Raw genomic sequence first — 22,829 nt, 5'->3', positions numbered from 1 at the left:
GCAGAACAAGTAGTGTGCTGTGCTGCAGAGTGTGGTGGAGTGGGGCAGACCGGGAGCAGGGGGGGGGACTGACGGACACACAGGCGGCCTGACGGAGCTGCAGGGGTGACTCCAGTGGGAGAGACAGAGCCTGAGCGGTCCACTGGATCAGGAAGGTATGGGACAATACTATGTTTTATGTTACTATGTGTGAAAGAAAGAAAGAAAGAAAGAAAGAAAGAAAGAAAGAGTGGTACGTTTGTGAAACCTCTGTGTAAGTAAGAACATAAAAATTTAGAGAGAGCCTTGTGTATAGCAAATGTATGCAGAATATTTTATGGAGAAAATGTACTTGTTCACTGTGCTGATGGCCAAAAAAGGATGTCAGACGAAAGGTAGAAAGTAACATTTGGTTTGAAACAAACATTACCATCTCAGAATATATGTATGTTTAATTGTATGTAAGTATTAGAAATAGAGGGAGTATGTCATGGGGTAAAGAATGAGTCACATTCTGTTTATGAGGAGATGAAGGTCTGTTTATGAGGAGATGAATGTCTCTTTGTGTCTGTGTGTGTGTGTGTGTGTGTGTGTGTGTGTGTGTGTGTGTGTGTGTGTGTGTGTGTGTGTGTGTGTGTGTGTGTGTGTGTGTGTGTGTGTGTGTGTGTGTGTGTGTGAGTGAGTGAGTGAGTGAGTGAGTGAGTGAGTGAGTGAGTGAGTGAGTGAGTGAGTGAGTGAGTGAGTGCGTGTGTGCGTGTCGGCTTTTGTCAGTTTAGTGTTTTGAAAGTGTAGGGTACAGAATTGTGTATTTTGTGTTAGAGCACAGTGGTTGGTTCCCTGAGGCTGGCGGAACGTTAGAAAGAAACGACAGTAACGCCTCAGACTTCTGTTTGAAAAAGTGACCTCTCCAAGGAAAACGTTGATTTTTTGACTTTCCATGGCATCACTGGTTGACTCCAAATTGGGGTCTGGTGGCCATTTGAAAAGGCCCAGTTGGGATTTGCCATCAGGCCTTATGGGAAGCGGTGCTGGTTTCTCAGTGGTTTCTATTTGACTAACTGGCCCAGTTACCAACTACCTCAGCTCAGTCTGCCACAGAGGTGCTTAAGCTGCTTTACCAAAACTCTCTGCAACCACATGTCTCTTTGTATGGGGGAACATGAAAGATGACTTTTTATTCAATAATTTAAGAAAAGAGATCAATGTATTTTCCATTAGTATTTTTGCCATATAGTCTCTGCTTTTTGTGTACTCCTTGAAAGTGCCTCAGTCATTGTAAATGTGTTGTGAGATTTAAAGGTCCTTCTGTAGCTCAGTTGGTAGAGCATGGCGCTTGTAACGCCAGGGTAGTGGGTTCGATCCCCGGGACCACCCATACGTAGAATGTAAGCACACATGACTGTAAGTCGCTTTGGATAAAAGCATCTGCTAAATGGCATATATTAAAGAGAGCCCTCTAGTGGGGAATAGATGTGCATTTTTATACATTGGCCTAACTGAAGATGATATATTATTATATTCTGAGTCATGGTGACAATGTTACTAAATACATACTGCAAGAAGCTGAGTCTCCTGTGCATGGAAAGCAGAACGATCTCTGGGTTTCTCAGAGAAAACTCCAGGGCTTTGATTCACAGGCTTGTATCTGATTGGATGAACCATGACTCATGAAAGCAAGGCTGTGGGAGTTACAGTATTGATAGAGTATATTGATGAAGAGTCAAGTTGAAACCCAGCAATCAAGAGACTCCACTCACTTCCCCCATCCATCTCTCCCTTCACATGGTCATCAACTCCCCCCCCTTTGCTTGCTGTCATCCCTCCCTCCTCTCCTCCCTCCTACCCTTCTTCACTAGCCTCTGTAGATGTCCCCTGTCCTACAGCCCAAATGCTCATTCAGTCTGCACCAGCCTGCCATCACACCTGAGAATACAATCCATTCATTCTGTTGGAGGGGCACTTTACACCTGCAAATACCTACCTGGGACCTGGGACTCACCTGGGAATAGCTACCTGTGCCCATGCTTGGCTCTCCTCTGTGAATGCTGAAGCTCACTCTAGAGCCACTGGATTACACAGCAGATTCTTCATTTGAATGGGACATCCAAGATAGAGGAGATACTCCAGGAGATGTATGTTTAGGTAGCAGGGACAGAAAAAGCCTTGATCATGAACTGAAATCCTGCTTCTCCAGCTGTCACCATTACCACCACAGTGAGTACTTGCCTTTGACCACTGACTACTCTAACCATATTGTTCAGGTATTCCCTCAACTCTGTTGTCGAAATGTAGAATTATACTCAGTGCTTGTAGTAGAAGGGTCCCACTGGGCACACCATGTCAATAATTGGGTAATATTTGGTTGATACTTTGATCAATGAGATTACAAACTATTTTCATCCACTCACAAAGATAGTCAAAAGTTTGTTGAATTCCCAATGTGTTATCAGTACTGTATGCTTTCAAGCACCTAAAAACACTAATTCCAATGGAAAATCTATGTCAGATTTTTGGTTTAGTTGTCAGTTGAATGTGATATCACTGCGCTTTCAACCAATTAAAAGCACAACAAAGTTCAAATGGGAATACGTTAGATATTTTGTTAAAACAACAACTTAATGTGTTACCACTGTGCTTCATATACTAGCACCACTAAATGACTTGAATTGCAGTTGAGATTATTTAAGTACATTGTGCAAGTGATCAATGTCATTTGAGATTCTGCGCAGATTGTTATAGCAATTGTGAAGATTTCCAGAGACCTACATGCATTTGAACATGCACGCTTTCTATGATTACGTAACACATTTATTGTCAGAACAACCTCCAAATGTGGCCAGGATGTATTAATTATTTTAAAGTTGAATAAATAGTTTTATGTTAGTTTGTAAGATAGACCTAACTGTAGGCTATTTATTGTATTACAGAGTAACATTGAATTGTGTTTGGTTGACAATGGAGATGTATCTACTGCTTGGATAGTTCCACCTGAATCCAACATATTGTTTGTTAACTGGTCGACAAGTTAATATTTACTCTACTGAAAAAGTGATTTTGAATTGTGTTTGGTTGTCAATGCAACCAAATATCATCATTTGAAGGAGATGTATCCTTGGATAGTTCCGTCTGTGCCACTGAATTCCAGTTTGTCTACAAATTAATAATTGGTACAGTATGTTAGATTCATGTCTCCAACCAAAAATCTAAGTTAATTAATAGGACTAAATCAAATCAAACTTTAAACAGGGTGGCAGGTTACCTAGTGGCAGGTAGCCTAGCAGTTAAGAGCATTGGGTCAGTAACCAAAAGGATGCTGGTTTGAACCCCTATTCAGACTAGGTGAAAAATCTGTTAATGTGCCCTTGAACAAGGCACATAGGCCATAGTAGAATGACCAAATCGCTCTCTAGGGGCCTCACGTGGAATATTATTCATAATTAATCAAATAAATTCTGTCAGGACCCGGTTACGAACCCGGGTCTCCGGAGTGAGAAACAGTCACTTAACCAACTGAGCCACGAATAGTCGGCAGAACCCAGAAGATGAGGCAGACACAGCAGTACTTGAGACGGTGTATTTAATGAAGTAAAAAGTTAAGTTCTTCAGGAAAACATGTAACTCCACAACCTCAAAAGGAATTCCACAAGAACAAAGGTAATCCTCCAAGACAAAAAGGTAAATCCACAAGGTGGACGGTATAGCACAAAAAGCCTCAAAAGATCCTCAAAAACAAACAAACAAGAACAAAAAACAGAATTCCACAAGAGAGTCAACCGGGATCAACAAGAGTTCACAGAGTACTAGGGCTGGGTGCTAACATACAAACACAGAGCAAAGAACTGAGGAAAACAAAGGGTTTAAATACAATCAGGGGAAACGAGGCACAGGTGCAAATAATAATGGGGATCAAGGGAAAACAAAAGGTCAAAAGGCACAATGGGGGCATCTAGTGACCAAAAACCGGAACAACCCTGGCCAAATCCTGACAAAATTCATAATTAAACCCTCTGAAAAATCCAGTGTTTCTATGTCAAATGGTTTCGTTTTATTTCAGTTTTCTGTTATGTACGGTACCAGTCAAAAGTTTGGACACACCTACTAATTTCAGGGTTTTTCTTTATTTTTAGTATTTTCTACATTGTAGAATAATAGTGAAGACATCAAAACTATGAAATAACACATATGGAATCACGTAGTAAGCAAAAAAGTGTTCAACAAATCAAAATATATTTTATATTTGAGATTCTTCAAAGAAGCCACCCTTTGCCTTGATGACATCTTTGCACACTCTTGGCATTCTCTCAACCAGCTTCATGAGGTAGTCACCTGGAATGCCTTTCAATTAACAGGTGTGCCTTGTTCTCTCCTTCTTAATGTGTTTGAGTAATTGCGACAAGTTAGAGGTGGTATAAATTAGATAGCCCTATTTTGTAAAAGACCAAGTCCATATTATGGCAAGACCAGCTCAAATAAGCAAAGAGAAGTGACAGTCCATCATTTCATTACATTACATGAAGGTCAGTCAATGTGGAAAATCTCAAGAACTTTGAAAGTTTGTTTAAGTGCAGACCTAAAAACTATCAAGCGCAATGATGAAACTCTCATGAGGACCGCCACAGGTAAGGAAGACCTAGAGTTACCTCTGCTGCAGAGGATAAGTTCATTAGAGTTAACTGCACCTCAGATTGCAGCCCAAATAAATACTTAACAGAGTTCAAGTAACAGACACAACTTTTCAGAGGAGACTGTGAATCAGGCCTTCATGGTCGAATTGCTGCAAAGAAACCACTACTAAAGGACACCAATAATAAGAAGAGACTTGCTTGGACGAAGAAACACAAGCAATGGACATTTGACCGGTGGAAATCTGTCCTTTGGTCTGATGAGTCCAAATTTGCGATTTCTGGTTCCAACCGCCGTGTCTTTGTGAGACACAAAGTAGGTGAACTGAATGATCTCTGCATGTGTGGTTCCTACCGTGGAGCATGGAGGAGGAGTGATGGTGTGGGGGTGATTTGCTGGTGACACTGTTGGTGAATTATTTAGAATTCAAGGCACACTTAACCAACATAGCTACCACAGCATTCTGCAGCTATACCATCCCATCTGGTTTGCGTTTAGTTGGACTATCATTTGTTTTTCAACAGGACAATGACCCAACACACCTCCAGGCTGTGGAAGGGCTATTTGACCAAGGAGAGTGATGGAGTGCTGCATCAGATAACCTGGCTTCCACAATCACCCGACCTCAACCCAATTGAGATGGTTTGTGATGAGTTGGACCGCAGAGTGAAAGAAAAGCAGCCAACAAGTGCTCAACATATGTGGGAAGTCCTTCAAGACCGTTGGAAAAGCATTCCTCATGACGCTGGTTGAGAGAATGCCAAAAATGTGCAAAGCTTTCATCAAGGCAAAGGGTGGTTACTTTGAAGAATCTCAAATATAAAATATATTTTGATTTGTTTAATACTTTTTTGGTTACAACATGATTCCATATATTTGTTATTTCATAGTTTCGCTGTCTTCACTATTATTCTACAATCTAGAAAAAAATACAAAAAATAAAGAAAAACCCTTGAATGATAAGGTGTGTCCAAACTTTTGACTGACACTGTACATAAAGTGTAATATTGGGATGCAAACCAAACATGTAATACATTTCAACTCCATATATGACATGGTACAGATGTGTTATTTTGTTGTTGTTGCTTATAACCATGTGTGTTTCAAAGTAGATGTGTTTAGGACTACCAAGAATCACTGACCTATGTGACCTTGACTTAGCCCACTGCAGTAAAGGTTAACCCTAATTGCTCCTGTGAGTAAAGAGTCTCCTAAATTACTTTGACTTCTAGATTCCATTTGAAATCAGCCAAAGCTTGAAACTGTAGGCCTATCTCTCTTGTTTATTTTTTATTTTTTACTAGGCAAGTCAGTTAAGAACAAATTCTTATTTTCCTTGACGGCCTAGGAACAGTGGGTTAAGTGCCTGTTCAGGGGCAGAATGACAGATTTGTACCTTGTCAGCTCGGGGATTTGAACTTTCAACCTTCCGGTTACTAGTCCAACGCTCTAACCACTAGGTTAGCCTGCCGCCCTGGGTTGAACCCTGGGGTGAATTTATACAATAGCTGTCGATGACTTTACAAATGTTATATAGGATTAATAGCATCATTGATGATATATGAGTGATAACGTATAGTTACATTTCATTTGCTCTGTTAAATCTACCTTTTGGAAAGACTTTGATAGCAACAGTGAATAAGTGGATATTGCTCAGCAATCATCCTCACAATAACACATGGGTAAAAGTCAGTGATACATATTAAAGCAAAGCTGGGCTTGGTTAAACCCTGGATGGGAGACCAAAGGGTAGCTGTAGATAGATTCAATAGGAGGTGCTATTGTTTTTTTGTTGCTTTTAGCAGATATTACATTGAAGATCTGACTTTGTTTCAAAGGTACAAATTCAACATATTTTATAGAAGGTTTGTCAATTGGTTACCAATGATGGCATAATGCTATGTTTGAAATTACACCCTCCCAACAGTTTACATTGAAGACTTTTATCAAATCCAATGTATTTTCCATGTAGATTCCACGTCACAATGCGTTGACATATTACGTTGAAAGAACATATGATTTAATCAATTTGTGCCCAGTGCCATCTCTCTCTCTTTTCATTTAGGAGATGTTAATAGTTGAGAGATTGAAAAAGAGGGTGGGTCCAGAGATTCCAGGTGATTATACAGTATGTTGGGTGATGTGCCACTGCAAAGGCTGGAATTCTATGGAGTTCTGCATCAGTGATCAGTGACACCACTCAACTAATCTACATTTTCAAGATGGCATAAAAACAGTAACTACTCTTTGTTTCATTTAGTCATTGTTTTATTCATCAGCTGTGCAGTCCAACTTAGAAGTCCATCTTTCTACCTGAAACATGATTTTCAGTCCATAGAGTTTGATTTTCAGTCCATTCTTCTGTAATCCAGCTTGCTAACAGCCCCCCCCCCACAAAAGTGAATGTGGCCCTCTAATTAGTCTGTCTGCCTGCCTGTCATCTCCTGTATGCCCAGGGGGCATTAATGGCGTGCTGGCTACCTCACCCTCTTATTGTCCCCCATGGTCCCCAGATCATAGACTGGCCCTCAGAGGGGAATAGTTACTGTATATGTGTTGTCAGTGGACACATCTAGATGCAATATCAGGCATGGTGGAATATTAATGGAATAACGTAATATTATGGAAATTCTGTTCAGGTAGTGTATTACTTATCCTGTTGGTGTACAATATTGACAATGCCTACAAGTAGCGTACAGAGTATTATTACATTGAATGCAGGTTGTATAGAAAAAAGATGCCTGAGGACCATGATGTAAATTCACTTTATGAATTCCATTTCTGCCAATGCTTTCCCTACAAGTGGATGTTATGATATGAGGTCTGTGAATGAAGGCGTCTTTCACCAGCAGAACCAAAGCAGGGGGCACAGGGAGGTAATTTCATCAATGAAAGGGGGGATTGTTCTCCATTCTGGCCACTCCCGAGTACCTTCCAAGCCGTGCCTGGTCTATAATTAAAGTAATTAACCTGGGGGGGGGGGGGGCAACAGCAGATGTCTAACTCAGTGAACTGGTCTCATTTCCATTTAATGTTTAAAGGTTGTAAATGGCTATGTTGTTTCCCCATGTTTATTCAGCTTTCTGTAGGTGGGGTCATTTCGTTTGGAATTTTTGAGATAATGTTTAGATCTTCATGTTTACATGTTTAGTGTTATGAACAATGCATATAGTTATTTAAGTTTCAGAAGAAGACTGGTTATGAAGAGTGTGACGGATAAGACAGGAAAATTCAACGTGATGACGTTGAATCAAAGTTGAGAACTTATTGAATTTGTAAAAAAGTAATTAAAGAAAGGGATGACACACAACTACTTTTGTCTTTCCCCCCTTCTGACACCCAGGTGGCGTCACACATCTCTGCATTCCTGGCACATATCTCAGCTTGGATGTCGGCCCAACACCTCAAGCTCAACCTCGACAAGACTGAGCTGCTCTTCCTCCCAGGGAAGGCCTGCCTGTTCCAAGACCTCTCCATCACGGTTGACAACTCCACTAAAGGACCATGGTACTTGCCTACAGAGCAGCAAGAGGAACTTCTCCTCTCTACCTTCAGGCTATGCTCAAACCCTACACCCCAACCCAAGCACTGTTCTGCAACCTCTAGTCTCTTGGCCCTCCCACCCCTACGGGAGGGCAGCTCCCACTCAGCCCAGTCCAAGCTCTTCTCTGTCCTGGCACCCAAATGGTGGGACCAGTTTCCCCCTGAAGCTAGGACAGCAGAGTCCCTGCCCATCTTCTGAAAACATCTGCAACAACTCTACCTCTCCAAATGATATCTTAAATAATCCCACAGCCCCCCAGACTTGTGAACTAACACTGGCATTCTTTCCCCCTTAATAGGTCTGACTTTGCTGATAGACACTTTATTGACGAAAAATTTGCTTGTCTTAAGATGAATGCACTGTAAGTCGCTCTGCATCAGAGCGTTTGCTAAATGACTAAAATGTAAATGTAAGTGTAGTCTTTTTTAACCTAAATCCATTGACGTGGTTACATTTTTTTTCTTTCACATTGAATTCACGTTAGTTGACAACTCAACCAAATGTAAATAAAAACTAGACGTTGAACGTCTGTGCACAGTGGATGAGCTCTGTCTTTCGTCCATCAGTTCTTTCTGGAATCATGAATCCATTCCCTCTCCTGTTCCCTCCAGATGCCCTCTCGCTGTAGGACTGTGCTGCATATCGTGACGACCACCCTCTTTGCCACTGTGGTCCTTTTTGGGATCCTGCTGGCTTACGTGACTGGCTACCAGTTCATCCACACAGAGCAGCACCACCTGTCTTTTGGCCTGTACGGAGCTATCCTATCTCTGCACCTCTTCCTCCAGAGCCTGTTTGCCTTCCTGGAGCACAGACACATGCGCAGCCCCGCCCAGCCCCAGCACCTGCGGCGCTCTGTGGCCCTGTGCATCGCTGCCTACCAGGAGGACCCAGACTACCTGAGGAAGTGCCTCCGCAGCGTGCGCCACATCTCTTTCCCCGGCCTGAAGGTGGTGCTGGTGGTGGACGGGAACAGGCCGGAGGACGGCTACATGATGGACATCTTCCAGGAGGTGATGGGGGGAGCGGAACAGGCCGGCAGTGTGGTGTGGAAGGGGAACTACCACAGTGATGGGGGCGGGGGTGGAGGGGTGGGCGGAGGGGGGGCCAGAGCAGCGTCCCTGCATGCGGAGGAGGCTGCACGTGTGGCCAGGCTGGTGAGGAACTGTCGCTACTCCTGTATCATGCAGGAGTGGGGAGGGAAGAGAGAGGTGATGTACACAGCTTTCAAAGCCCTGGGAGACTCTGTGGACTATATGCAGGTAAGTCTCTCTCAGTGGTTGAATTTTGCATCAGTGTGTCATCTGTACTGCTTGATAGAAATAGGTCATCTAACCTCATTCTGAGTCTCCACAGACATTGTCACAAGGCCTTGTTTTGATGCTCTTCGATTAGAGAATAATATCACAAATCTGTGAACACGTACACACACGCACACACACACACACACACACACACACACACACACACACACACACACACACACACACACGCACGCACGCACGCACGCACGCACGCACGCACGCACGCACGCACGCACACACACACACACACACACACACACACACACACACACACACACACACACACACACCCTTTTATTACATATTATAGCAACGGACTGATATTTCTGTGTTGCTCCTGGGCTTGTGGATTGTTATAAAAACAAAGATGCACATTGAGCCATACACAGTGCATTACTGCATTGTCAGGGTCGAAGTTCAGTTGTTCAGCTGACCCTCACCTGTGTGCTTCTGGAACACCTGTGTGCTGTCAGCAGTCTCTAAATTATCTCAGGTAACTTGAGTGGCATCTGATGAAACATAATGGAACTAAAACACCTGCTGTGGCCCTAGGCTGCCGTCTTGAGTATTTCTCAATCATCAATAGACAGTTAATCATTCGTTTGTTAATGTAGACCAGTGTGTATTGTAAACATACTGTATGATCCCAACAGCTATCGTAACGTCAATAGTAAGATCAATGGCCTATTGTGTGATGGATAAGCAAATCAGTTTAATCCACTGTCTAAACCAATACACATTACCACAAACTTGGCTTCATGTCAGTTATATTATAAGGGTAGAAATAAGGCCCCCATGTGTGTGCCATTGCAGGTGTGTGACTCAGACACAGTTCTGGACCCAGCGTGCACCATAGAGATGCTGAAGATTCTAGAAGAGGATGCAAAGGTGGGGGGAGTAGGTGGAGATGTTCAGGTGAGAGACTTCTTTCTCCAAGAGGACCCTTCACAATGGTGTTATTGTCTTCCTTCCTATAATAGTACACTGAATCAATCATCTGCAACAGTTTCTCCTGTCCTCTTATTGTTTCCCTTCAGATCCTGAATAAGTATGACTCGTGGCTCTCCTTCCTGAGCAGTGTGCGTTACTGGATGGCCTTCAACGTGGAGCGGGCCTGCCAGTCCTACTTTGGCTGTGTGCAGTGTATCAGTGGTCCCCTGGGCATGTACCGTAACTCCCTGCTGCAGCAGTTCCTGGAGCCCTGGTATCACCAGACCTTCCTGGGCAGCAAGTGCAGTTTCGGTGACGACCGCCACCTCACCAACCGTGTGCTCAGCTTCGGCTACAAGACCAAGTTCACCGCTCGCTCCCAGTGCCAGACTGAAACGCCAACGCGCTACCTCCGCTGGCTCAACCAACAGACCCGCTGGAGCAAGTCCTACTTCAGGGAGTGGCTGTACAACGCTCTCTGGTTCCACAAGCACAGCCTCTGGATGACCTACGAGTCTGTGGTGACAGGCTTCTTCCCCTTCTTCCTGGTTGCCACAGTGATCCACCTGTTCTACCGTGGGCGCCTGTGGAACATCCTTCTCTTCCTGTTGACAGTGCAGCTGGTTGGCATGGTGAAGGCTACCTACGCCTGCTTCCTGAGGGGCAGTCTGGTCATGATCTTCATGTCTCTCTACTCCCTCCTCTACATGTCCAGCCTGCTGCCAGCCAAAATCTTTGCCCTGCTGACTATCAACAAGGCTAGCTGGGGCACATCAGGACGGAGGAAGATTGTGGTGAACTTCATTGGGGCGGTGCCTGTCACAGTGTGGGGGGTTGTGCTGCTGGGTGGGGTTGCCTACACCATCTACTGTGAGACCCAGGAGCCCTTCAGTGAGACAGAGAAAGCCCTGCTCATCGCTGGGGCCATCCTGTACGCCTGCTACTGGGTCATCCTGCTGGTTCTTTACCTGGCTATAGTAGCCAAACGCTGCAACAAGAGGGAGGAGCAATACCACCTGCCGTATGCAGAGGCATAAGACATTAATCAATTATCAGTGTTTCAATGGTGCTGCTGGAACAGCTGAGACAGTTTTAGGCCCCACCCCTCTCATGCCATTCTGTCTCCATGGTGCTAAACCTCTGGTTCTAAGGGACATATGTGGTATGAATGTGTTGTAGAGTGCTCTACCAGTGGTCATGAGTTACAAGGGCATGGTGCTTTCCATAGATATAAAGCACATTATCATACAACCCGTTTACAAGAGATTGTAAGAGCTATGACACAGGCCTGGGGGTTTGGGCTTATCAAAACAAGTATATGTGTCAGTATGAAGCAGTGTTGATATGTCTCCAGCCTGAGTTGAATGACTGAACATAGAGACAGTAAGACACATGTACAGAGGGCCCTCTTTGCCTCAATCAGGTGACACAATGATCTACAGTTGTATTTATTTAATACAGTAATTTAAAGACAATCCAACATTTATACATAACCCATAAATACATTTTTGGTGCTGTTGAACAGTGCCCAAGATAAAAGTTTAGCTCATATGGTAATAGTCCAATCTTCCAATGCCTGCAAGGATATTTAAATCCAATTAAATGAGTCAATTAATTTTGTGTGGGCATTTTATTGTATGAGTGCCACATTGTATACACATTACATAGAGTATCAATGCTCAGTACAGGATATAATTTACCAATTTACCATTCATTCCATCATGTAAACTGCTATGACCAAAGACCACTTGTTTTTTGACCGCATGCCTGACCATTAGTATAATGCAAGTACTAACTCCACATTGCTGTTATTAGTTGTTTAATTCAGAATAAGAAAATAGAAAACCATGATCCCCTTTTAACAAGGCCATTGGTATTAGTGTAGGTGCCATGTCTAAGTTGACATGTTTTTGTTGTTGGAGAATGGAGATACTGTATGTTTTTGTTGTTGGAGAATGGAGATACTGTATGTTTTTGTTGTTGGAGAATGGAGATACTGTATGTTTTTGTTGTTGGAGAATGGAGATACTGTATGTTTTTGTTGTTGGAGAATGGAGATACTGTATGTTTTTGTTGTTGGAGAATGGAGATACTGTCGTGGAAATTTTCACTCTTGTGCTTTTTAAGTTGTGTCAATATTATTTTATTCAGTGAGAATTGCATAACTTGAAAGTGCAAACAAGACACAAGAAACAACACTTGTTTACAGGGTTGCTCAGCCTCTGGCGCAGTAGGTCAATTTGACGGTACAGTATATTTCCATGACCACACAGTCTGAGTAGATATTAAAGTACAAACTTGGTAGATCGGCCATCTATATGCATTTGCAGTGTTGTCTTGGCTGTAAATCAGAGTTTGCTGTTGTTGGGGCTCAAAACTGCAACCTCAACATTAGCCACAGGAATGTTTCCCTCTACTTTCAAGGGTGTATGTAATGTGACTGTGTAATAAGACTCACAGTAGTATAGATATTGGGATTACATGAAGAAATTAGAGGCATAAATAAAATAGAGAGAGAGAGGACTGTTATTGATGTTGTATGGTGTGTAGATATCATATACAATATTTGTTATAGTAGCGTATCTATCAGGCTGAACAGCTCTCAGTCTACAATATTGTCTTTCATGCCGTTTTTGATTTCCTCAATACTTCCTGCCTCTGATGTACACTCAGACCCTTGAGCTGTGACAGTTTCCGACCACTCACGTTTGACAATAAATCAATGGGTCTCATAACGCTGAGTGACAGTAGATGTCCACCCATATTTTGTAGGCATATCTTACATGGAAAAACACTCTTATAATAGAACTTGTTTGAATATAATTATAGAACTATTCAATAAGTCTTAACGTGACTTAAAATCGACACCAGAATGTTCTAGGCATTCTCTCAATGCCGCAGAACGACTGTTGAGCCTAACCAAAAAGCCATGGCAGCTCAGCTCATACATCATTCAATGTTTACAAAAGGCAATGTTTCAAAGAATATTGCAAAGTAATATATTTTCTGTATTGAACATTTACAAAGATATTTTGAAGATGCATTAAGAATGATGGCGTGAAGAACAGGCTTATATTTAAAAGGAATTATGGAGTTCTGACATTTCATGAAACAGCTGTTTACATCATGTTTATAGTATGATGTAGCTAGCACATCATGGTCAGTGAATTCAGTGTGGTTTGGTCTCTAGAGCTCAACATTGCTACACTGGTATTTGTGAAGTTACATGGATGAGAGATAAGACTTATTTTATATTACCATTTAGGGATGATATGTAGATTTAGAACAGGTAGGTATAAATGTCATGTAGAAGTAATTAACCAACAGATAACATTTCTAACAGTAGCACGGTAAAAAAAAAACATTTAAAAAACCTCTCAGAATCAAGCAACAGCATATGGCTATTGATACACAACATAACACATATAGTTTTATTGGTATAGAATAGCTGAAAATAAAGTATTGTAACCACCCATGTATTTCAGTATGAACATATTTAAATACAGTATAAAATACATGTTTTTGGAAAAAGGTTTTGTATTTACATTTCAATCAGAACATTTATTTTTTACACTTGTACAGCGGTTGAAAAACTGTATGTTTTTGTATCTGAATAAAAACATGCTCATTCCACTGTTATATTGATTCATTTCCCATCGGAAAATAAACACAGTACAAATGGCATATCAACACATTAAATCATGTCATAAAAATGCAAAAATGATTGAAATATCTTGATTTTACTAATACACCACCGCATACAGCAAATTCGAGGAGCATAACCACTTACATATCTAAACAAATATGTACACAGTCTAGTTCCAGTGGTCGATAACCTCAAGCCAGAGGAGTGTGTCCCAAATACAGTCTTGCACTGTGTGCTCCATACTTGTGGATTTGATGTCATTAAGAGAACAGCATGTACTTTCCTCCCACAGAGGTGACCAGGGTCATTAGGCACAAAACGGAACACTGAAACAAAGAGGGACAATATGAACATGTCAAATGTTTCAGTAAAAAGGGTTTTTCGACAGTGAGCCCTAATGCATACGACCAAGTACTTTACTACACTTTCTTTGGCACATTAGTGATGATGGGCTTTGGGCGAGTCTTGAAGATTAGCTTCTTCTTGATGAGGGCGGCGACAGAGTAGGTGGTGGGGTTCTGATGGTTGGTTTCCATGGGAACCTCGTCCCCCTGCGGGAGGCCAGAGTGTTTCATCAGGACAGCGAAGGGCTTCTCCAGTTTGACCACCTTTCCATAGAGGATGTGGTGTCCCACGATGAGCACAGGCACACCCTGGGGGAGGGGATACAGGTGAAGACAAACAACATCCCAGAGTGGAAAGAGGTGAGATAAGAGTGTACTAACACTATATTATAGTGCCATGTTGTCCTGTACCTCTTTGGTGTAGAGCAGATCTCCCATCAGGTTCCCAGCCAGTCCAGAGTTCTGCCTGGACACCATCTCCCCCTGGAGTTCAACCAGAAGCCACTCAGCAGGACCAGCCCCATCCACACTGGACAGGGATGGATAGGGGAGTAGAAACAGACGTACTCACCAATTACATAACTAGACATCAAGCAGTCACTAAACATAAATTCATCTTTAACACACTACAACAGACTGATTGACTGTTTTATTTTTTTAACCCTTATTTTACCATTTTAATTTGACTGAGAACACATTCTCATTTACAGCAACAACCTGGGGAATAGTTACTGGGGAGAGGAGGGGTGTGAATGAGCCAATTGTAAACAGGGGATGATTAGGTGGCCATGATGGTATGAAGGCCAGACTGGGAATTTAGCCAGAACACCAGGATTAACACCCCTACTCTTACAATAAGTGTGATGGGATCTTTAGTGACCACAGAGAGTCAGGACACCTGTTTAACCCAACACAGGGCAATGTCTCCAATCACTGCCCTGGGGCATTGGGATATTTTTCAAACCAGAGGAAAGTGTGCCTCCAACACCACTCCCAGCAGCATCTGGTCTCCCATATAGGGACAGACCAGGACCAACCCTGCATAGCTCCAGAAGAAAGCCACCAGTGGGATGCAGGGTGGTATACTGCTGACAGATCTAAATCTGTTCATTAACATCTTATGAAATTAAATACATAGCTAGGTAAGGTACACTACTCTGAACCAATGTTTTATACTGCGACGAGACAGACAGAAGCCGTGTAATAAGAATTCAGATGATTGACAAGTCTTACCTTGAATTTATGATTATTTGAACCATCGTACTGCTCGAAGAAATAAAACTAAATCACAGAGGGGGTGAGGAGAAGAAGAGAGATGCAACATAGGCACTTAACTAGACATTGTTAGGTACATATAATGATGCGTTAACGCTTATTCTGTCTTTGACAAATCCTGATTGTTTTCATGGTTTTCCCGCCAGCAACATGTACCACCTTCTTCCGGCGCACAGTTGCGTCACTCACATCTAGGGTTTCCGGTTCAAAGGTGTCCAACGTGGTGTTTGCTGTAACGTTTGAAACTCTTAGCAATGAACGTTTGGTGAAAGTGAAGAAAATACTAAAGAAGGGGGTGATACAAGTAAGCGTATTTGTTTTACTCTTTTTATGTTCAATATATATCGGTACTTGCCAATAATGTAATTATTTGTTGATAGGCATGTTCTTGTCTTTCAGTGTAACGTTACAGCGAGCGTAGCTAGCTAACCGGCCAAATTGTGGGCTAGCAAGCTAACTTTAGTTAGCTATCTTTATCCAAGTAGGCTAGTTTTGTAGTTGATAGTTATCTTGTTGAGGCTTACATTTCAAATTATATATTTAACATGATGATCGTTTATCCGCTAACTAGTTATTGTAACTAAGTCCATCAACGTTAGCTAACATTACTGTTTTCCATGCAAAACTATTCATCCTCTTTTTAATTTTTAACATGTATCTGTTTTCTTAGATACGCAACAATGGGGGAGTTCAAAGTGCACCGGGTTCGGTTTTTCGACTACATGCCCACAGCGATCAGAGCCATGGCATTCAATGCCCACACAGAGAGACTAGCCCTTGCACGAATGGATGGGAGTGTCGAGATTTTCAACTTCACTGACCACTATTTCCAGGAAAAAGTTAGTAGCTTACTTAATTCTTTTATGGCATGTTCAGAATGTAAATAAACATTTTGTTTGGCCATTACATTCTAGCACATTTAAAAAAAAAAAAATAAATAATAATAATATATGCCATTTAGCAGACGCTTTTATCCAACTTCGAACCTCTCTCATTTGGCCTTTGTTGATCGACATTGTTGACAGAAATTGCCTCAGTGTGGTAGCTAAACTTGCCATTAACACTTGTTTTGGATCTGCAGGTTATCCCAGGGAAAGACTCCCGATCCATCGAGTCTCTGTGTTGGGTTGGAGGACGCCTTTTCAGTGCTGGCCTGAATGGAGAGATCGCAGAATATGACCTGGAAAACCTAAGACCCAAGTACTCCCTGGAGGCGTATGGGGGCCCCATTTGGACCATAATCAGCAATACTCAAGGGACACAATTAGCGGTCAGTTACCCCTCTAGAATCAATATATTTTCAGAAATATTCCAAGTATGCCTGCTGTATGTGTATTTATTTAGCTATTAAAACTATGTAAATGTGTGTTTTTCACCTGTTAGATTGGATGTGAAGATGGGACAGTGAAGTTGTTTGAAGTACTTGAAGAGCACATACAGTTTGAGCGCAATCTGGACAGACAGAAAGGTAAGAGAAACGGTCCTTCTGATTTAATTGTCAAAAAATGTGTTCCTTCCTTAGATTGCAGCCTTTCTTATGCTATATAAGGAGCGGCAAGGTAGCCTAGTGGTTGGAGCGGTGGACTAGCAACCGGAAGGTTGCAAGTTCAAACCCCAGAGCTGACAAGGTGCACATCTGTCGCTCTGCCCTTGAACAGGCAGTTAACCCACTGTTCCTAGGCCGCCATTGAAAATAAGAATTTGTTCTTAACTGACTTGCCTAGTTAAATAAAGGTAAAATATGGGCATCCTCACTCACACTGTCAATGGGATTAGGGACATTGCCCATGGGTGTTGAGAACTAAACCTCTTGTTGTAGTGCAGCCCTGTTAAACATTCTAATCCTGTCTTTCAGGTCGCATCATATCCCTCTCCTGGCACCCCTCTGGCACACACATCGCTGCTGGCATGATGGACATGATCCGTGTCTTTGATGTTCCATCTGGTGAGCTATGATCTGCTTTGAATAATCCATTTACATTCGAAAAGTAGTGTTGAATTCATACTTGTTCCAATTGGCCAGTGAGGTTGTGGTGTTATGTTGCAGTCTTTGTCAGTACTTTGATGTCCATGTAGCTACTTGTAGTTTGATCCTGACCCCTAGTGTTTGTTGTCTCAGGTCATGCTGTACAGAGGCTCCTGGTGGACCGGGGCTTTGGAGGCTCTAAGAGTCGGGAGACAGTAGTCTGGAGCGTGGCCTTCCTGTCAGACCATACTGTCATCAGCGGGGACTCTGCTGGGAAGGTCCAAGTCTGGGACGGACACACCGGCGCTCTTGTCAAAACACACCTGGTGACCAAGTGGGATGTGCTGGCACTGTCTGTCTCTAAGGTGAGAGGATATTCTCTGTGATGGACACCTGACGTTAACAAACATCTTATCTCTCCTTCCGGATTGGCACACTCTGTTTTTATTCAGAGGGGAGAGAGCAGGGTGACATGTCTGAAGGCATGTATTTGTTTGACACAACTACTGTTTGTTTCAGTAGAATGGAGCTTCCTTCCTGACTTGGCTGTGTGTGATTGACAGGACGAGAGCAGTGTGGTGGCGGGGACGTCAGAAGGCACTGTGATCCAGTTCCAGTTCATTGCTCCTACTCTGCATCAGCAGCAGGACAAGGAGTGGGTCAGAACCAGGACCTTCAAGAACCACACGCATGATGTCAGAGCCCTGGCTGAGATCGAGACTGCCATCGTCTCTGGAGGTCAGTACTACTGCTCAAATGGGGGAAGATGAAATGCTACTGTAGTACAATAAATGTTGCTTTATATTGACTGCATAAGGACTCATTCTGGATACATTATTTTCTCAGGCATGGATACCCACCTTGTAGTGAGACCCCTCTTGGAGAAGTTTGATGAGAAGTCACACGCTTCAGGACTTCGGAAGATCCACTTTCCCCACGTGAGTACAGAAATGATTCATTATTATAGAATTGCCTTAAGGCTGGGTTCGATCCTGTTTTTTATTGTTGTTTTTTCCCCAGCGGAATCTAGTATCCTGTGCGAAGAAGGCAGGACTACTGCTCTTCCAGTTCCCTGGTCAGCTGGAGCTGTGGAGACTGGGAGATAGTGATGGACATGGTGAGAACCACACACACACTGTCTAGGAAGATGGGAGAAATACAGTCAATATCGTTGACTCTTTCAAACAAAAGGCAGTGGTCATCACACTTGTCTAGTAGGTATAGTTGTTGTGTGCAGTATTTGACAACTCATCTGTCTTCCTTTCAGGGAAGCCAGGAGACCGCTTGCCTCTGAAGAGGAAGCCGGAGAAACTCCTCCTTCTGAAGAGAAAGGTAGCTACGTGGCTCCTGCATATCAACTTGATCAGTAGAACCATCTAAGATCACCCGACCCTCTAGCCTTTCCTCTTAGCTTATCTGAGCACAGTATACAGTGAATCTGAGTGGCATAGTCTTGAGTTTATAAACTCAGCAAAAAAAATAAACGTCCTCTGACAAGGCTATTAAGATACAGAAAATGTAGCTAAATCAACGTTTTCCCTTATGCTCTGGGGAAATTTGACCCGGAACAGAGTTTGAAATCACTAAAATACTATTTTAAGTAATTTTTCCACCAAATCAAACCAAATATTTGTATGAACATAAGATTCAACAACTGAGACAAACTGAACCAGTTCCACAGCCATGTGACTAACGTACATTTAATAATGTGTCCTTGAACAAAGGGGGGGGGTTCAAAATCAAAAGTAACAGTTAGTATCTGGTGTGGCCACCAGCCATACTGCTCGTTCTGTGCGTGATTTCCTGCAAGACAGGAATGTCAGTGTTCTGCCATGGCCAGCGAAGAGCCTCTTTAGTGTCCTAACTTTTCATAACTGTGACCTTTTTGCTGAGTTTATAATGTTAAAGAAATGCTGTTTAACTGTAGTATTGTTGTGACCTTTGCCCCCAGGGTGAAGATCATATCTGCTGCAGTGCCCTGTCCTCCTGTGGAGGATGGCTAGCTTATTCCACCGTGTCCTGCGTGCGTATCTACAGGCTGCAGACGGACAATAATAACATCAGTATTACCAAGGTATTACCAAATCCTGAGTGTGGATAAAGTCAACCTTCCTCGCCTCTACTGTATCATGCGTGTCGCTCTGGCAGTAGTGGCAATGACAACAAAATGTATTCAAATATTGAGATATTTCTTCTACTATTTGATATCTGGTTATGAACTGATTTCCCCGATTGTGATCTAAAGTCAACTAAGTCAGTATTCCAGGATTGATTTCTCATTGTTTGACTAATTCATAAGATCCTGTTCTTGTTGATTGTCATTTGAGCTTGTGGAATCTGATCATGGATTGTGTTCAGTTTTCCCAGGGACGGTGAAATTTGCAATCATTCAAATGGACCAGCCATTATTTCTATGCCATTATTAATTCATCCCAGGGGTTTTCAACGGGGTTGGGGTCAGTTCTTCCACCCGATTTCAAAAAACTATTTCTTTATGGACCTCACTTTGTTCATGGTGGCATTGCTATGGTGAAACAGGAAAGGGCCTACCTCAAACTGTTGACATGAAGTTGGAAGCACAGAATTGTCTGGAATGTCATTCTATGCTGTAGCATTAAGATTTCCCTTCATTGGAACTAATGGTCCTAGTCTGAACAATGAAAACAAAAAACAATTAGACCATTATTCCTCCTCGACTAAACTCTACAGTTGGCACTATGCATTCGGGCAGGTAGCGTTCTCCTGAGATTCGTCCGTTGGACTGCCAGATGGGGAGCTATGGTTCATCACTCCAGAGAATGCGTTTCCACAGTTTTACACCACTCCAGCCGACGCTTGGCATTGCGCATGGTGATCTTAGGAGTGTGTGCGGCTGTGCGGCTATGATAAGCTATTGACACAGTTCTTGTGCTGAAGTTACTTCCAAAGGCGGTTTAGAACTCTGTAGTGAGTGTTGCAACTGACAGACACATTTTTACACATTTCCACTTCACAATAACAGTACTTACAGTTGACCGGGACAGCTCTAGGACAGAAATTTGACAAACTGACTTGGCATCCTATGACGGTGCCACGTTGAAAGTCACTGGGCTCTTCAGTAAAGCCATTCTACTGCCGTGTTTGTCTCTGGTGATTGTATGGCTGTGTGCTCGATTTTATACACCTGTCAGCACCGGGTGTGGCTGAAGTAGCCGAATCCACTGATTTGAAGGGGTGTCCGCATACCTTTGTGTGTATATATAGTGTAGGTTCAGCAATATTTTATTTTTAGAATATATTTGAACTACCTCACTTGTCTTCCCTCCCAGGTATCCAAACTCCCAAAAGCTCTACGCTCTGCACACCAGCTCTGCTTCTCCTCGGACTCCTCCAAGATGTTTGCTGCCTCCAGCCAATCATCAGTCCTCGTTATTGCTCTTACTCAGTCTGAGTGCAAGTATGTGCACACCCTCAAGCCCAAGTCAGGTCAGTGGATCCTCCAATATGTCACCTCAGTTTGGTTGTTCTTCACTGGAAAACCATAGCTTTATTTTGTATAATTCCGATTCTAAACTCTGATTGTGGCAACATGGTCTCACTCTGACGTTTCCTTCTCCAGGGTCCAGGCAGCCCATTCACCTAATGACTACCAGTGTAGATGGGAAGTGGCTGGCGGCCGCAAATAGTGACTGTGAGATCCACGTCTACAATCTACAGAAACTACAGGTGGGTGGGTTTTCCAGCCAAGCTCTACAGCTGCTTGTTAGACTACAAGTAACATTGTAAAAGTTGTATAATATTTTACCAATGACAGCCACTCACGGCCCTGTTCTTGTGTTCCAGCTCCATTGTATAGTACCTGTTTATGGTTCCTGTCCCAGTGCCATGGGGATCCACCCCACCACCAACAACATGACAGTGGTGCACGCTGACCAACAGGTAAACACCATGCCATCCCCTCACATTGCTGCCACTGCAGTTGTAGATATTAGTATCTCTCAATTATACCTTTTACAGGCTTGATCTTGTTGAAAATTGTCATTTCCCTTGTAAGTTTAGGATTTAGTTCTCTTGACACGTGTAGATATGCTGACTGTTCTGTGGTGCATGTCTGTAGTTATTTGAGTACTCTATAGTGGAGAAGCAGTACACAAACTGGAGCCGAAAGCTGCAGAAGCAGGGGCTCCACAACGTGTGGTTGGACCGGGACACACCCGTCACCCATGTGACCTTCAACCCGAAAAACACAAATCAAGTTGTCCTGCACGACATGCACATGTTCTGCATAATCGACCAAAGTCTGGTAAGAAACCTGCATTTCCCAAAGGCATCCTCCTTTTGTTTTCTTTCAAGTGTTTATTCATCAATGTCCTTGTCATAATGGCCTTATTGGTTTTAGTGGCCTAGTATGGATCATACTGAATGTATCATTTAGAAATACACCTGCTGTAAGTGGCCTGTGAGGTTAACGCTTTCCCCCTTTTCCCCTCAGCCCCTCCCTGATCAGAAGACCCAGTTTTACAATCAGATGACCCTCAGGAGCCTATCAGAGCAGGAGAGGCCCAGTCACCTCCATGCTTTCAAAATATGCAAAACCTTCCAGGTGAGTCTCCTCTTTTTGGCCATGTAGAAACCAACCCCAAACTGGGACAATATCAGGATTCTGTTGGATATACCCTATATACAGTGATGTTTAAATTCTGTAAATATAACAGGTCAAATCAGTATGTTTTATTAATGGGTCTGTTCCTATGATATGTCCTGTGTAGGATCTGCTGTGTGTGAGCCTGTTGGATGACCAGTCTCTGGTGGTGGTGGAGCGCCCTCTCCTGGCCATCACATCTCAGCTGCCTGCTCCAGTCCGACAGAAAAAGTTTGCAACATAAACATGGCCGAGAAGTGTGTTTTTATGTTTGTCTGTGGCTGCACTTCAATTCTCTAACCTCCCTGAGGTGGACATACATTCATTGGATTGAAAAGAATGCCATTTCAGGGAACAGGGGAGGGAATTGAAACACAGCCTGTGTCTTCACCCCTGACCCATGCTTTGTAAAGACTGTTTGATACGTTAATAAATGAAATATTTACTGTAATGTACATACTGTTTTGTCATCCACCCAAAGGTAGTCACCTAAGGTTAGCATTAATGGTTAGGTTTTAGTGTAACGTTTGCACTTATTTAGGTCTGTACAATAATGTGAATAGCAGACCATACCTCAAACCAAGTTTATTTAGGTCT

At 42.8% G+C, this 22,829-nt stretch overlaps 3 protein-coding genes across 3 annotated transcripts; 2 read left to right on the top strand and 1 right to left on the bottom strand.

The window, feature by feature from the left end:
• On the top strand, nt 1-13,946 carry has3 (hyaluronan synthase 3). The gene is made up of 5 exons (XM_046352599.1): nt 1-155; nt 7,946-8,109; nt 8,758-9,408; nt 10,264-10,365; nt 10,488-13,946. The coding sequence occupies exons 2-5, from the start codon at nt 8,107-8,109 to the stop codon at nt 11,415-11,417; spliced, it is 1,686 nt and encodes a 561-aa protein (XP_046208555.1). The 5' UTR covers nt 1-155; nt 7,946-8,106; the 3' UTR covers nt 11,418-13,946.
• Nucleotides 11,818-15,836, bottom strand: chtf8 (CTF8, chromosome transmission fidelity factor 8 homolog (S. cerevisiae)). Its single transcript, XM_046352633.1, has 3 exons — nt 15,604-15,836; nt 14,782-14,899; nt 11,818-14,679 (listed from the first exon to the last, which is right to left on the bottom strand). The coding sequence occupies exons 1-3, from the start codon at nt 15,627-15,629 to the stop codon at nt 14,446-14,448; spliced, it is 378 nt and encodes a 125-aa protein (XP_046208589.1). The 5' UTR covers nt 15,630-15,836; the 3' UTR covers nt 11,818-14,445.
• On the top strand, nt 15,785-22,683 carry LOC124037654 (U3 small nucleolar RNA-associated protein 4 homolog). Its single transcript, XM_046352585.1, has 17 exons — nt 15,785-15,949; nt 16,316-16,484; nt 16,727-16,915; nt 17,029-17,113; nt 17,501-17,590; nt 17,765-17,976; nt 18,175-18,349; nt 18,458-18,549; nt 18,632-18,728; nt 18,879-18,943; nt 19,563-19,685; nt 20,920-21,076; nt 21,210-21,316; nt 21,434-21,529; nt 21,708-21,893; nt 22,083-22,193; nt 22,360-22,683. Exons 2-17 carry the CDS (start codon nt 16,326-16,328, stop codon nt 22,474-22,476), a joined length of 2,061 nt encoding a protein of 686 aa, XP_046208541.1. The 5' UTR covers nt 15,785-15,949; nt 16,316-16,325; the 3' UTR covers nt 22,477-22,683.
• Nucleotides 22,684-22,829: the final 146 nt, after the last annotated feature.

Source organism: Oncorhynchus gorbuscha, linkage group LG01 (assembly GCF_021184085.1).
Source record: "Oncorhynchus gorbuscha isolate QuinsamMale2020 ecotype Even-year linkage group LG01, OgorEven_v1.0, whole genome shotgun sequence".
Taxonomy (NCBI): Eukaryota; Metazoa; Chordata; class Actinopteri; order Salmoniformes; family Salmonidae; genus Oncorhynchus; species Oncorhynchus gorbuscha.
The sequence above is the reverse complement of the archived record's forward strand: the minus strand, read 5'-3'. Positions and strand labels throughout refer to the sequence as shown.

Excerpts from the sequence above, each read along its gene's own strand:
- LOC124037654 (XM_046352585.1), top strand. The coding sequence starts at position 16,326 with ATGGGGGAGTTCAAAGTGCACCGGGTTCGGTTTTTCGACTACATGCCC. Across the intron at positions 16,485-16,726 it reads ACCACTATTTCCAGGAAAAA|GTTATCCCAGGGAAAGACTC; the intron begins GTTAGTAGCTTA and ends TTGGATCTGCAG. Across the intron at positions 18,944-19,562 it reads TCCTCCTTCTGAAGAGAAAG|GGTGAAGATCATATCTGCTG; the intron begins GTAGCTACGTGG and ends CTTTGCCCCCAG.
- has3 (XM_046352599.1), top strand. Across the intron at positions 9,409-10,263 it reads ACTCTGTGGACTATATGCAG|GTGTGTGACTCAGACACAGT; the intron begins GTAAGTCTCTCT and ends GTGCCATTGCAG. Across the intron at positions 10,366-10,487 it reads GAGTAGGTGGAGATGTTCAG|ATCCTGAATAAGTATGACTC; the intron begins GTGAGAGACTTC and ends GTTTCCCTTCAG.
- chtf8 (XM_046352633.1), bottom strand. The coding sequence starts at position 15,629 with ATGGTTCAAATAATCATAAATTCAAG. Across the intron at positions 14,900-15,603 it reads CAAATAATCATAAATTCAAG|TGTGGATGGGGCTGGTCCTG; the intron begins GTAAGACTTGTC and ends ATCCCTGTCCAG. Across the intron at positions 14,680-14,781 it reads ATCTGCTCTACACCAAAGAG|GGTGTGCCTGTGCTCATCGT; the intron begins GTACAGGACAAC and ends CCCCTCCCCCAG.